This window comes from Oncorhynchus kisutch, linkage group LG11 (genome assembly GCF_002021735.2).
Source record: "Oncorhynchus kisutch isolate 150728-3 linkage group LG11, Okis_V2, whole genome shotgun sequence".
NCBI classification, from domain to species: domain Eukaryota; kingdom Metazoa; phylum Chordata; class Actinopteri; order Salmoniformes; family Salmonidae; genus Oncorhynchus; species Oncorhynchus kisutch.
In genome coordinates, this window is record NC_034184.2 from 28,567,999 (window position 1) to 28,581,751 (window position 13,753).

At 43.3% G+C, this 13,753-nt stretch overlaps 1 protein-coding gene across 14 annotated transcripts in view; it reads left to right on the forward strand.

Annotated features, from left to right (window-relative positions):
- The first annotated feature begins 3,496 nt into the window (after window positions 1-3,496).
- The window catches only part of LOC109899792 (mitogen-activated protein kinase kinase kinase kinase 3), a 68,489-nt gene continuing 58,232 nt past the window's right edge, over window positions 3,497-13,753 (forward strand). For 4 of the 14 annotated variants that reach the window (XM_020495331.2, XM_020495332.2, XM_031835580.1 and 1 more), the window contains exon 1: window positions 3,500-3,840. In XM_020495331.2, the coding sequence (XP_020350920.1) occupies window positions 3,745-3,840 (96 nt within the window). In that variant the 5' untranslated portion in view covers window positions 3,500-3,744. Of the gene's footprint in view, window positions 3,841-13,753 lie in introns of all 14 variants that reach the window. The other 10 variants (XM_020495330.2, XM_031835577.1, XM_031835579.1 and 7 more) reach the window with 6 other exon arrangements.

A 13,753-nucleotide genomic window follows, 5' to 3' on the forward strand; every position in this document is an offset into this window, starting at 1 on the left:
AGGAGAAGTACTCCAGATATAACAAACTGACCCTAGCCCCCCGACACAAACTACTGCAGCATAAATACTGGAGGCTGAGACAGGAGGGGTCAGGAGACACTGTGGCCCCATCCGAGGACACCCCCGGACAGGGCCAAAGAGGAAGGATATAACCCCACCCACTTTGCCAAAGCACAGCCCCCACACCACTAGAGGGATATCTTCAACCACCAACTTACCATCCTGAGACAAGGCTGAGTATAGCCCACAAAGATCTCTGCCACGGCACAACCCAAGGTGGGGGGGGCGCCAACCCGGATGTCCCAGCACATCTGGGACATCATGTCTCGATCCATCCACCAACGCCACGTTGCACCACAGACTGTCCCACGAGTTGGCGGATGCTTTAGTCCAGGTCTGGGAGGAGATCCCTCAGGAGACCATCCGCCACCTCATCAGGAGCATGCCCAGGTGTTGTAGGGAGGTCATACAGGCACGTGGAGGCCACACACACTACTGAGACTCATTTTGACTTGTTTAAAGGACATTACATTAAAGTTGGATCAGCCTGTAGTGTGGTTTTCCACTTTAATTTTGAGTGTGACTCCAAATCCAGACCTCCATGGGTTGATAAATTTGATTTCCATTGATCATTTTTGTGTGATTTTGTTGTCAGCACATTCAACTATGTAAAGAAAAAAGTATTTAATAAGAATATTTCATTCATTCAGATCTAGGATGTGTTATTTTAGTGTTCCCTATATTTTTTTGAGCAGTGTATATACATATATACACACACTACATGACCAAAAGTATGTGGACACCTACTTGTCGAACATTGAGTTGGTCCACTCTTTCCTGCGACAAAACAGCTTCCACTCTTCTGGGAAGGATTTCCACTAGATGTTGGAACATTGCTGTGGGGACTTGCTTCCTTTCAGCCACAAGAGCATTAGTGAGGTTGGGCACTGATGACTGGCTCGCAGTCAGTATTCCAATTCATCCCGAATGTGTTCGATGCGGCTGAGGTCAGGGCTCTGTGCAGGCCAGTCAAGTTCTTCCACACCGATCACGACATGACATTTCTGTATGGACCTCGCTTTGTGCACGGGGGCATTGTCATGCTGAAACAGGAAGGGTCTTCTTCAAACTGTTGCCACAAAGTTGGAAACACAGAACCGTTTACATTGTCTTGGTATGCTGTAGCTTTAAAATTTCCCTTCATTGGATTTAAGTGGCCTAGCCCTAACCAGGAAAAACAGCCACCACCAAACTTTACAGTTGGCACTATGCATTCAGGCAGGTAGCGTTCTCCTGGCATCTGCCAAACCCAGATTCATCCATCGGACTGCCAGATGGTGAAGCGTGATACATCATTCCGCGTTTCCACTGCTCCAGAGTCTAATGGCGGCGAGCTTTACACCCCTCCAGCCGACACTTGGCATTGAGCATGGGGATTTTAGGCTTGTGTGCGGCTTTTCGTCAATGGAAACTAATTTCATGACTCACGACGACTAACTCACGACGAGCAGTTTCTGTGCTGAAGTTGCTTCACACACACACACAGAAAACATCTTCCTAATATTGAGTTGCACACACCTCCCCCTTTTGCCCTCAGAACAACCTCAATTCGTCAGGGCCTGGACTCTACAAGGTGTCGAAAGCGTTCCACAGGGATGCTGGCTCATGTTGAGTCCAATGCTTCCCACAAGTGTCAAGTTGGCTGAATGTCCTTTGGGTGGTGCACCAATCTTGATACACATGGGAAACTGTTGAGCATGAAAAACCCAGCAGTTCTTGACACAAACTGGTGTGCCTGGCACCTACTACCATACCCCGCAACCTGGTCACAGTGCATTTGGTATTATTCTGTGCATTAACTAAACGTGTGTCTCGGATTTGTTTGTTTTGTATGGTATGTATTAATTTGTGGATGTCCATCCATTTCATATGATGTTACAAATTGCAATTTGTTGTGGCTAATGTTAGCTAGTTGGCTAACGTTAGCTAGATGGCTAACTTTATTTAGCTTGGTTAGGGGTGAGGGTTGTCCGTAATGATATTTGAACATGCTACCTTTTGGGTTACTAGACGTTTGGGTTATACGCCGGCCCATCCACCCTCCATTTTTGCATTAAGTAACCTGTCTTATGTAACCATACCAAACGCTAACATACCATGCTAATTTGAATGTCATAAATCTTTTGTCTTGTCCATTCACCCTCTGAATGGCACACATACACAATCCATGTCTTAAGGCCTGAAAATCCTTCTTTAACCTGTCTCCTCCCTTTTTCATTTACACTGATTGTGTGGATTTAACCGAGATGAGATCAAGTGGATTTAACAAGTGACAATAAGGGATCATGGCTTTCACCTGGTCAAACTGTAATGGAAAGAGCAGGTGTTCTTAATGTTTTGTACACTCAGTATATTTTTGTACACTTTTTGAGGGGAAGCGAACTCAATATACTTTAAAATGACTAAAATCAAATCTGTATAGAAATGATAATGGACCTATATTCATAGAGTTTCTTTACTGCCCAGCTTGCTAATAATCACTGTGCACCACTGGCGACCGGTGGGAGGACGGCTCATAGTAATTGCTGGAACGGAATTAATGGAATGGTATCAAACACATCAAACACATGGTTTCCAGGTGTTTAATACCATTCCATGAACTCCATTCCATCCATTATTATGAGCCATCCTCTACACAGCAGTCTCCTGTGCTGTGCACAGTCAATGGACCTACATTCATACAGTTTCTTGACTCTCCAGCTCACTAATAATCACTAGACAAGCCGGGGAGCATAAAAAATGCAAAAAACGATAAATAGACCACTATTTTTTCTGTTGCACATTTTGACGGCAAGGAAAAACACATTTTCAGTGTTGGCCTCCTGGGCAAAATGAGTTCGGACACCCCTGCATTAAAGGTTGACTGATTTTCCCTTCCAATCTTCCTTGGGAGACTTCCTCCTTGAAACATCTTTACTGGGGGTTGATGAGTGGCGAAATATTGACAGGTTGCACCAGTTGGCCCAGCTCTTCTTGCGTAACCAACATGTGACACACACACACCATTAAGAGGCTAATGAAAGTACCCAGCCGTGGACTAACACCCCCTATAGAGGACAATGATGATCTCCTGCTCATCTCCCCTTCAACTATTAACCCTATCCCTCTTGTTACAAACCAATGTATAGAATTGTATATGATCAATTGAGTAATAGTAGTAGTGATTGACTTAATAATGCAGTTGAACAAGACCTTTGAATACACAAACATGGGGGCTCGGTTAAATGTATTTAAAAAAAAAAGTTTTTAAATCTAGCCAGTTTTGTGGACATCGTATAGGTCTCCTGTCGAAATCACTCTCAAAAGCCCTTCCATAAATGCATTCAGAAATAATTAAGCCCCAAGCACCAGCCTACACCAATCTTACATTTTTATAAAAGCCAAGGAGTTTGGGGCCCATATAATTTTCCGGCCATAGCCTATTTCATTCAGTCTTTATTGTCAGTCAGCCATCTGCCACGGCACTGTAAAGCTGCTGGACACTTTCGCTCAGTCTGCTTTTTTTTAATGGAGAATGTGAGCTGCATTTTTGCGCATGCCCATTGAGCATTGGAAGCCATGTTGAAGTTTCAGTGGCTGGCTGTGCTTTTCTGACGCTGTATGTTTTTAGGTTTGTTTTCTTCGATTTTTAGTATTGGTGACGTTCAACCATACCATTCGGAACCATAAATTGGAGTTCTAAAGATGAATTCCTGCGTCGACCTATCCAGGCGCAATCCGCAGGAGGATTTCGAGCTAATTCAGCGGATAGGAAGCGGGACATACGGAGATGTCTACAAGGTAACTGCAGCAATAGCAGCCAGTAGCTAACTTGCTTAGCTATGTTGATACATTGTTACAGTAAAAACAACACGCACGTTACATTCATCGTTACGACAGAGTATTCAAACTTACCGAATGACACACTAGAAAGCATACTACGGGTTTGACACTAAAAACCTGTCGCTCAAGTGCTGGTGAATAGCTTTGCTTGGAGCGGTGGAAGGTAACCCTCCCTGGCCAGAATTCCATATCGCAATAGCGCCCAACAGATCATTCCTCTCGTTCTGTTTTGATCAACATAATTACACAGCCCGTAGTCACCCTTGGTAATTGGGGGTTGGGTGTTACAATGTTGCGTGCCTTTTTGTTAGTGTCTTTTATATTGTGGTAGAATATCCCCGAAGGATTCAGTCTGGTTCCACACAACAGACAAGGCCCAGCGCCTACAGGCTCAATCGGGCAACAAGGGAAAGCTATGAATATTCAAGTTTAATTAGATTTTAGCCCTAAAAACAGTCAATTGGATTCTATTTAATGAACACAATGATACGGTTTATGTTTCGGGACTTTGCAATACTGTTTATGGTGTCAATTACCGTCTTTCCTTTTGTTGATTAAACCATTCACTCCTACTTGTTATAAATGAACCACAATATTGTGGGAGGCAGTGACAACCATTACAGATTACATCTTCAAACACTGATTCATTATGCAGGTTCAGTCAAATAAACAACTGGAATATTTCGCTATTTGTCTACTTTGTATAATCTTCACTTCACCCAGGGTAGGCCCATTAACAATCTTGTTGACATGATGCAGGGATGGGACACTCCAGTCCTCAGGGGCCTGATTGGTGTCACGCTTTGGCCCCAGCCCCAGCTAACACACCTGACTCCAATAATCAACTAGTCATGATCTTCAGTTTAGAATGCAATTAGTTTAATCAGCTGTTTGCTAGAGATGGAAAAAAAGTGTGACACTACTCTGGCCCCTGAGGACAGGAGTTGCCCATCCCTAGTGGTTTGTCAAAGTATTTTGAGTATTGGATGACAGTTCATTGGATTAAAAGGAATTTGAAGAAGGCCTACAATGTAGGCCTTTGTTTACAGTAACCAATAACTATACAGAGCATAGACTATGACCCTATCAAATGTAGCCAACAGATGAAGACATTTTAGCCTATTGTCATTTGCCGCACTATGCTTTTAAGAATGGAGTTGTTATCCCCTTGATCATAGTGAATGCATGTGAAATGTGCGTGGCACAGCTCGGCAGGCATGGTCTAGAATGCAGTGGTCCTGACTTCCTATGCGTGTGTGTGACTGTGCGATCCATTGTTTAAGACTGATCCTGTAAAGGAAGAGGTAGAGGAGAAAGCCTGGTCACAATCAGACCTTGCAGAACCGTCTGCAGTGGCCATCCTGTTTGGACCAGGATTGTTTTCTTCTAGTTATTTGCTCATTAGAACTGTTGGACATAAGCCCAAACTCTACTTTTGGCTATCTTCAGGCATGTTCCTTGTCTTTTTGTATCTATTGTACCAGTGCAATGTACAGTAACAGCCTAATATGTTTTACCTTGGATCCACAAGAAAACACAACACACTAAAACATGCTGAGCCAAGCATTTCTCCTCCCATAAGGCAATGAAGTTGCTCATACACCCTCAGTGTGGTTCGCCACTGTACTTGTTAAGATATAATGATTTGCGTGGTGTGCCGATTTAGACCAGTACTAGGTGTGGACAATGGGGAGAGAATCAGGAGATATGACAGGGTGGTGATATCTGCCTCCCGTCCCAATAAGAATGTGTTTGTTGTGGGCTACAGTGCATCACTGTTGTCTTGTCAGCTGTGTTGGTCAGATAGCCGTGCTTCTCTTTCAAAATGTCACCTCATTGTCAATTCCATTCGTTAAGATGTTATAAAACATGCATTAATTAGGTTTTTACCCCCCCCCCATAACAGCATTCATATATTTGAATATCGATGCGGTAATATCATGCTGGACTGCTGTGTCCTACTGCCCTGGTTCCATGCTTACTGTTTCTGTTTAGGAGGTCAGAAGTTCAGTAAGGTTTTTTGGGTGGGGTTGGATTGGGAGCAGGGCATTATAAGGTTGGCAGTGTAGACCATTTAGTTTGTTCTAAGCAGGTTAATAGGCCTGTTGTATGTGAATGACAGGGTTAGAAGGTGAGACACACAGTAGGGGATTGTTTTCTTTGGGTTCCTCAGGAGTTTAGCATTTCCTTCTTTTCGGAGCGTGTGCCTCAATTCACACACTGTTCTAATGTAGCATCCACTTGTGAAGTGTGGGATAAGAAACTTCACAGCCCAGTACAAGACTGGGAAGAGGGTGTTTTGGGTAGGCCATTCATCACGGAGTGAAGTGCTGTCAGAGAGTCTATTGAATGCTGTCCATGTACTGACCACTGAGATGTCTGATTGGATGTGTGTTCATGCTTTGTCTTAAGTTGCCAGTACACGGTCCATGCTTTAATATATCCTCAGTCTTAGCTTGACTCGCTGCTTATTGTTCTGGCCATCCAGTAGGTGATTCCATAGGTCTATCTGCTTGTTTTTAGGATCTAGGTATTAAGCCTAAACATGCATTAGGGAGGAGAGAAACTGGAAACAAGTCTCTTGCGTGCACCCACAGATGGCTCATTCTCCACCTGCCGCACACACTGAGCCCAAGCTAGCATCTGCATGCTCTTGTCTTGCTTGTCAGATAGCATTTGTCTCCAGCCCTTAAGTGTTCTCTGTGGGGTGTGTGTTGGTGGGAGGACAGGTGGAGCACTTTACAGGCCCTTCTCACTCAGATCACCTGTTCTTTTTCAGGGTCTCCGGCAAGGAGGCCTATATATAGGTGTTTAAGATGTGGTGGTGCCAGGCTGGGGATATGGCTTTTTAAGTGCATTTGTTATTCATTAAGTTTAAAAGTGCAATGGTTGGGTGTGTTCTATTTATTTCCATTAAAGTTATGTTTGTTTGGCTCATACACATTTGTGGTCCAATGACTGACTGATATGTGGTTGGTTCCTGTTTCTGTAGCAGATAGGGGGAAAGTTCAGTGACCCAGTTTTCCCAGGATAAGCCTGGGTTTTAAGGCTGGCTGCCTGAACTGAGCAAGGGAGCCAAACTTGCAGCCTGGATTTGATCCCTGCACGGAATGAGCTCACAGACACTGGGCATCATGGCTCTCGGTCCAATGGTCCCCCACAATCACAAGAGATACAATAACTTAAACCTTCAAACTTACTGAGACGGTTTATTGAAAGCTCACAGCCACAAATATGGATGTAGATCTAGATACTCAGCCCAGTGCAGTTCCACATTTTGAATGGCAATATTCATACTTATTCTGTAGAGAGAGAACAGGAAAAAGAGGGTAAACCAAATGCCTAACTGTTATTCATTTCGGTACGCTTTATGTTCGCCATGTGTTCAGTGCCCAGCTTGGCAGTGCTCATGGCGTCGAGCCTCCCACACAAAGCACCATGTTATGAACCGTCATACCTTGAGTCATCACTGAAAAGGCATCACCAGTGGAGGGTCAGACATCTACGAGAGGGAGAGACCTAGAAAGGGAGGGAGGGAAGTGGATTTTAATCCAAGGATTATCCTAGGCCTACTACTTCATGTCTATCCAGCCAACAGTAGGGTTAAATTAGCCTGTCAATGGGAAGGCTCACAGTCAACAAAGGCTTGTGTAACCTATAGGCCCTACATGTGTCTTGTGTTTTCAAGTGACTCATCTGCCAGGGACAAGTGGTAGCAGGCCTCTGCTGGGCAGAAATATTAGGCCTATGTTTGCCAAATAGCTACGTCTTTGATTACAGACTACATTTTGTGTTCTCACTCTGCCTTCAACAGAGAGGTGCTTGTCCCTCTGGCTTTAGGATGTAAACCTGGTGTGATGGGTGTGGATCAGAAAGTCTGAGCTGTAGCTTAAAGTCCCAGTGCAGTCAAAAACGTGATTGTCCTGTTTTATATACAGTTTATTAGGTACTCCCATCTAGTACTGGGTCGGACCCCCTTTGGCCTCCAGAACAGCCTGAATTATTCGGGGCATTCTTCAAGGTGTCGGAAATGTTCTACAGGGATGTTGGTTCATGCTGACGCAATGGCATCACGCAGTTGTTGCAGATTGGACGACGGTACATTGATGCTGTGAAACAACCGCCCGTTCCATCTCATCCCATAGATGCTCTATAGGGTTGAGGTCTGGGGACTGTGCAGGTACCTCCAAATAAACTGAACTCACTGTCATGGTCCAGGTGATGTTTGTCCACTCCTCAATTGTCCAGTGTTGGCTATCATGTGCCCACTGGAGCCTCTTCTTCTTGTTTTTAGCTGATAGGAGTGAAACCTGGTTTGGTTGTCTGCTTCAATAGCACATCCGTGACAAGGATCAACGAGTTGTGCATTCCAAGATGCTGTTCTGTATACCACTGTTGTTCTACGCTGTTATGTTGACCTGTTCGACCTCTATCAACGAGCTGTTTTCGCACACGGCTGCCGCTGACTGGATGTTTTTTTGTTTGTCGCATCGTTCTCTGTAAACTAGAGGTCGACAGATTATAATTTTTCAATACCGATTTATTGGAGGACAAAAAAAACAGATACTGATTAATCGGCCGATTTAAATAAATAAAAATAATAATAAAAAATAAATAAATACATTTCTTTTATTTGTAATAATGACAATTACAACAATACTGAATGAACACTTATTTTAACTTAATATAATACATTAATAAATTCAATTTAGCCTCAAATAAATAATGAAACATGTTCAATTTGGTTTAAATCATGCAAAAACAAAGTTTTGGAGAAGAAAGTAAAAGTGCAATATGTGCCATGTAAGAAAGCTAACGTTTAAGGTCCTTGCTCAGAACATGAGAACATATGAAAGCTGGTGGTTCCTTTTAACATGAGTCTTCAATATTCCCAGGTAAAAAGTTTTAGGTTGTAGTTATAGGAAATAAAGGACTATTTCTCTATAGCATTTGTATTTCATATACCTTTGACTATTGGATGTTCTTATAGGCACTTTAGTATTGCCAGTGTAACAGTATAGCTTCCGTACCTCTCCTCGCTCCTACCTGGGCTCAAACCAGGAACACAACGACAACAGCCACCCTCGAAGCAGCGTTACCACGCAGAGCAAGGGGAACAACTACTCCATGTCTCAGAGCGAGTGACGTTTGAAACGCTATCAGTGCACACCACGCTAACTAGCTAGCCATTTCACATCTCATCTTTACACCAGCCTAATCTCGGGAGTTGATAAGCTTGAAGTCATAAACAGCAGAGCTGCTCGCAAAACACACAAAAGTGCTGTTTGAATGAATGCTTATGAGCCTGCTGGTGCCTACCATCGCTCAGTCAGACTGCTCTATCAAATCATAGACTGAATTATAACATAATAACACACAGAAATGCGAGCCGTGGGTCATTAATATGGTAGAATCCGGAAACTATCATCTCGAAAAAACAAGACTTTTATTCTTTCAGTGAAATACAGAACCGTTCCGTATTTTATCTAATGGGTGGCGTCCATCAGTCTAATTATTCCTATTACATTGCACAACCTTCAATGTTATGTCATAATTACGTAAAATTCTGGCAAATTAGTTTGCAATGATCCAGGCGGCCCAAACTGTTGCATATACCCTGACTCTGCGTGCAATGAAAGCAAGAGAAGTGACACAATTTCACCTGGTTAATTTTGCCTGCTAACCTGGATTTCTTTTAGCTAAATATGCAGGTTTAAAAATATATACTTCTGTTTATTGATTTTAAGAAAGGTATTGGTGTTTATGGTTAGGTACACGTTGGAGCAACGACAGTCCTTTTTCGCGAATGCACACTGCATCGATTATATGCAACGCAGGACACGCTAGATAAACTAGTAATATCATCAACCATGTGTAGTTATAACTAGTGATTATGATTGATTAAGTTTAATGCTAGCTAGCAATTTACCTTGGCTTCTTACTGGATTTGCGTAACAGGCAGGCTCCTCATGAGGCAGGTGGTTAGAGCGTTGGACTAGTTAACTGTAAGTTTGCAAGATTGAATCCCTGAGCTGACAAGGTAAAAATCTGTCGTTCTGCCCCTGAACAAGGCAGTTAACCCACCGTTCCTAGGCCGTCATTGAAAATAAAAATGTCTTCTTAACTGACTTGCCTAGTTAAATAAAGATTAAATAAAGGTGTAAAAAAAAATATATCGGCGTCCAAAATTACCGATTTCCGATTGTTATGAAAACTTGAAATCGGCCCTATTAATCTGTCGACCTCTACTGTAAACCCTAAACATTGGCGTGCGTGAAAATCCTAGGAGGGCAGCCATTTCTGGCATGCTGATCTGGCAACAACGATCATACCATACTCAGTCACTAAAGTCACTTGTTTTGCCCAATGTTCAATCGAACAGTTGCTGACTGCCTCGATTCCTATCTGCTTTGTATAGCAAGCCAAGGCCACCTGACTCCCTGTCTGTAGGAGCGGTCCCTTATAGTGAATGAGGTGGTGTACCTAATGAACTGGCTGGTGAGTGTATATTTCTACACTGAGGTTGGAATAATACTGTGAAAATTATGATAATGCCCTTTAGTGTAAGAGCTGTTTTTGAAAAGACTGCATGAAATTTCAGCCTGTTTTGGTGGGATGGAGACATTACCAGGCGGTACATTAATTGATCGACCAATAATCGAGTCCCAAACCTCTGCCAATGACTAATGGGTTTCCTCTTCCCACTCAGACCACTCCCAGATGGTCAAAGCAAAATTCTTGCTTGAGAAATTGCTCTTTGCTAAGAAGCTCTTTTTGTTGATTTAAAACAATCACAGTAAGCTTCTTAATTGTTACCAAGAAATTATTTAATTGTTACCCAGAAATGCATATGGCCTTTTTAAGGTGATATTCGCTCATAGCCCAGCTAATGAACCTGTGGGTTTAGACCACATAAACCTTTGAGACTACAGGAGGTTGGTGGCGTCTTAATTTGGGAGAAGGGGCTCGGGGTAATGATTGAAGCGGAATAAAGTGGAATGGTATCAAATGCATGGTTTCTAAGTGTTTGATACAATTCCGTTTTCTCTGTTCTGGCCATTATTATGAGCTGTTCTCCCCTCAGCAGCCTCCTGTTTTTGAGACACAGGACACACACACACCTTTCACACCTAATTTACTCTTCTCTCTCCCCCTCTCGAATGAGTGTGCTGTGTTTGATGTCTTGCTGCACTTTCAGATTTTGCGTTCATGTTCATGGGATCTATAGATTAAGGTGTAGGCTGGCAGTTAGCATGCCTGCCAACATTGGCCTCCGCTATAGCCTCTGCAGTCCTCTGCCCTGCCAGCTAGGCCCATGTCGACTTTGTAGCCCTCATACAGCTCTCTGCCTGGAATGTCGGCCTGCCGCTTTCTTTCCCTCCCAAAAAGTGTCTCCTTTTCCATATGTTAAATGCCTGGTTTTCCATGAACCAAGTCCCTTTTTTCCACACTTTGTACTCCTTTTTTCCATACCATGATGAGCTCCACTGGCTTCATGAATATTGCAGGGCTGCTGTCCTGAAGCTGGTCCCCGATCACAGCTAGTCAGTTGTAACGCTCACACCACAACGGCCACCTCCTATATTTAGAATGGACCCACTGCTGGGAAAAGGCAAGTTGGCATCTGCAGTCTACATCAGTGTTCAGTGTATCTACAGTACATGCCTGTCGATCTCAGCATCGGTGATATATGTGACATAGTGTAGATCTCTGCTGGCTGTCTGTGGAGCTTCTTCTATTGATCAGAACTTGTCTGTTGAAGTAGTTATCTCTTTGCCTTGTCTTGTCCTCCCATGGGTGTATGGTGGGCTCTCTGTCTTTCCCTGTCTCGCTCTATCCCTCTCGATCTTTCCATCATTGCCTCTCTCAATGGTGACATCACAACTAAAGCCTTTTTAGTCAGCCTGCCAACTATTCTGGGATGCTGGAGTAGTGCAGTGTTTCGTATCTATGAATATGGCTTTGTTCGTTATGCTCAGTGAGCCCTCAGTGTTTGTCTGAATCTGAAGGCTGGTGAATCTAATAAGGCAGATGTTCCATGACTGGTTTCAGCTCAAAATAAGGGCCTTAATGAGAGGTTAAATATAATGTCACATGGCTTCTGTGTATGTCAGTCTTCATACTTTCTCATACCTGTCCTAGTAGACAGGCTGTTCTGGTGTATCCCATTCTGTCTTATCATTAGAATTTTTCTGTCTGCAGTTTGAAATAGGCTATTCTGTCTGGGAGGTCTGTCCAGACGGGGTGTTGATCCATATAATTAGAATTGCGGTTCTCTGTCCAGACTGGGTGTTTTATCGGTCTCTAGTACATAGTCTCCTGCATTCAGACCCCATTTAGTCTCGGAGTCTCAGGTTCAATCAGATCAAGTCTTTCGCAGACACCATGTTTATCATTCTCATCCTCTTCTATCCATGCTGTTACTGCAACGTCAAGGTTGCATTTTAATGTCCTGACTCCTGCATACAGGTGTCTTTCCAGTAGTGTGTCCCTCAGTGATAGAGGCTTCGGGGTTTCAGTTCAGGAACAGGTCGGTGAATAGTAAATGCTAGTGAGATGCAGCTTATCTTACTGTAAGGGTGACCAAGGAAAATGGAATGTTGAGTGACTGCCTTTTAACAAATGTACAAACCTCAAACAAAATGTAATCTCAGACCAGTAGGCTATATGATATACACTACCGTTCAAAAGTTTGGGGTCACTTAGGGCATGTCCTTGTTTTTGAAAGGAAAACTTTTTTTTTGTACATTTAAAATAACATCAAATTGATCAGAAATACAGTGTAGACATTGTTAATGTTGTAATTGACGTACAGAGGCCCATTATCAGCAACCATCACTCCTGTGTTCGAATGGCACGTTTGTGTTAGCTAATCCCTGTTTATCATTTTAAAAGGCTAATTGATCATTAGAAACCCCTTTTGCAATTATGTTATCAGAGCTGAAAACTGTTCCGATTTAAAGAAGCAATAAAACTGCCTTTCTTTAGACTAATTGAGTATCTGGAGCATCAGCATTTGTGGGTTCGATTACAGGCTCAAAATGGCCAGAAACAAAGAACGTTCTCCTGAAACTCGTCAGTCTATTCTTGTTCTGAGAAATGAAGGCTATTCCATGCGAGAAATTACCAAGAAAAGCAAGATCTCGTACGACGCTGTGTACTACTCTTCACAGAACAGCGCTGGCTCTAACCAGAATTGAAAGAGGAGTGGGAGGCCCTGGTGCACAACTGAGCAAGAGGACAATTACATGAAATTGGCCTGTACTGAAGAGCTCAGTGACTTTCAATGTGGCACCGTCATAGGATGCCACTTTTTATACGAGTCAGTTCATCAAATTTCTGCCCTGCTAGAGCTTCCCCAGTCAACTGTAAGTGCTGTTAAGCTCACAGAACGGGACCGCAGAGTAGCATGTAAAAGTCGTCTGTCCTTGGTTGTAACACTCACTACCGAGTTCCAAACTGCCTCTGGAAGCAACGTCAGTACAATAACTGTTTGTTGGGAGCTTCATGAATTGGGTTTCCATGGCCAAGCAGCCACACACAAGCCTAAGATCACCATGCCCAATTCCAACCGTCGGCTGGAGTGGTGTAAAGCTTGATGCCATTGGACTCCCTGGAGTGATGAGTCATGCTTCACTCAGACGAATCTGGGTTTGGCGGATGCCAGGAGAACACTACCTGCCCAACTGCATAGAACCAAATGTAAAGTTTGGTAGACAAGGAATTAGAGTCTGGGTCTGTTTATCATGGTTTGGGCTAGGCCCCTTTGTTCCAGTGAAGGGAAATCTTAACACTACAGCATTCAGTGTAGATCTTACATTCTAGACGATTCTGTGCTTCCAACTTTTGACAACAGTTTGGGGAAGGCCCT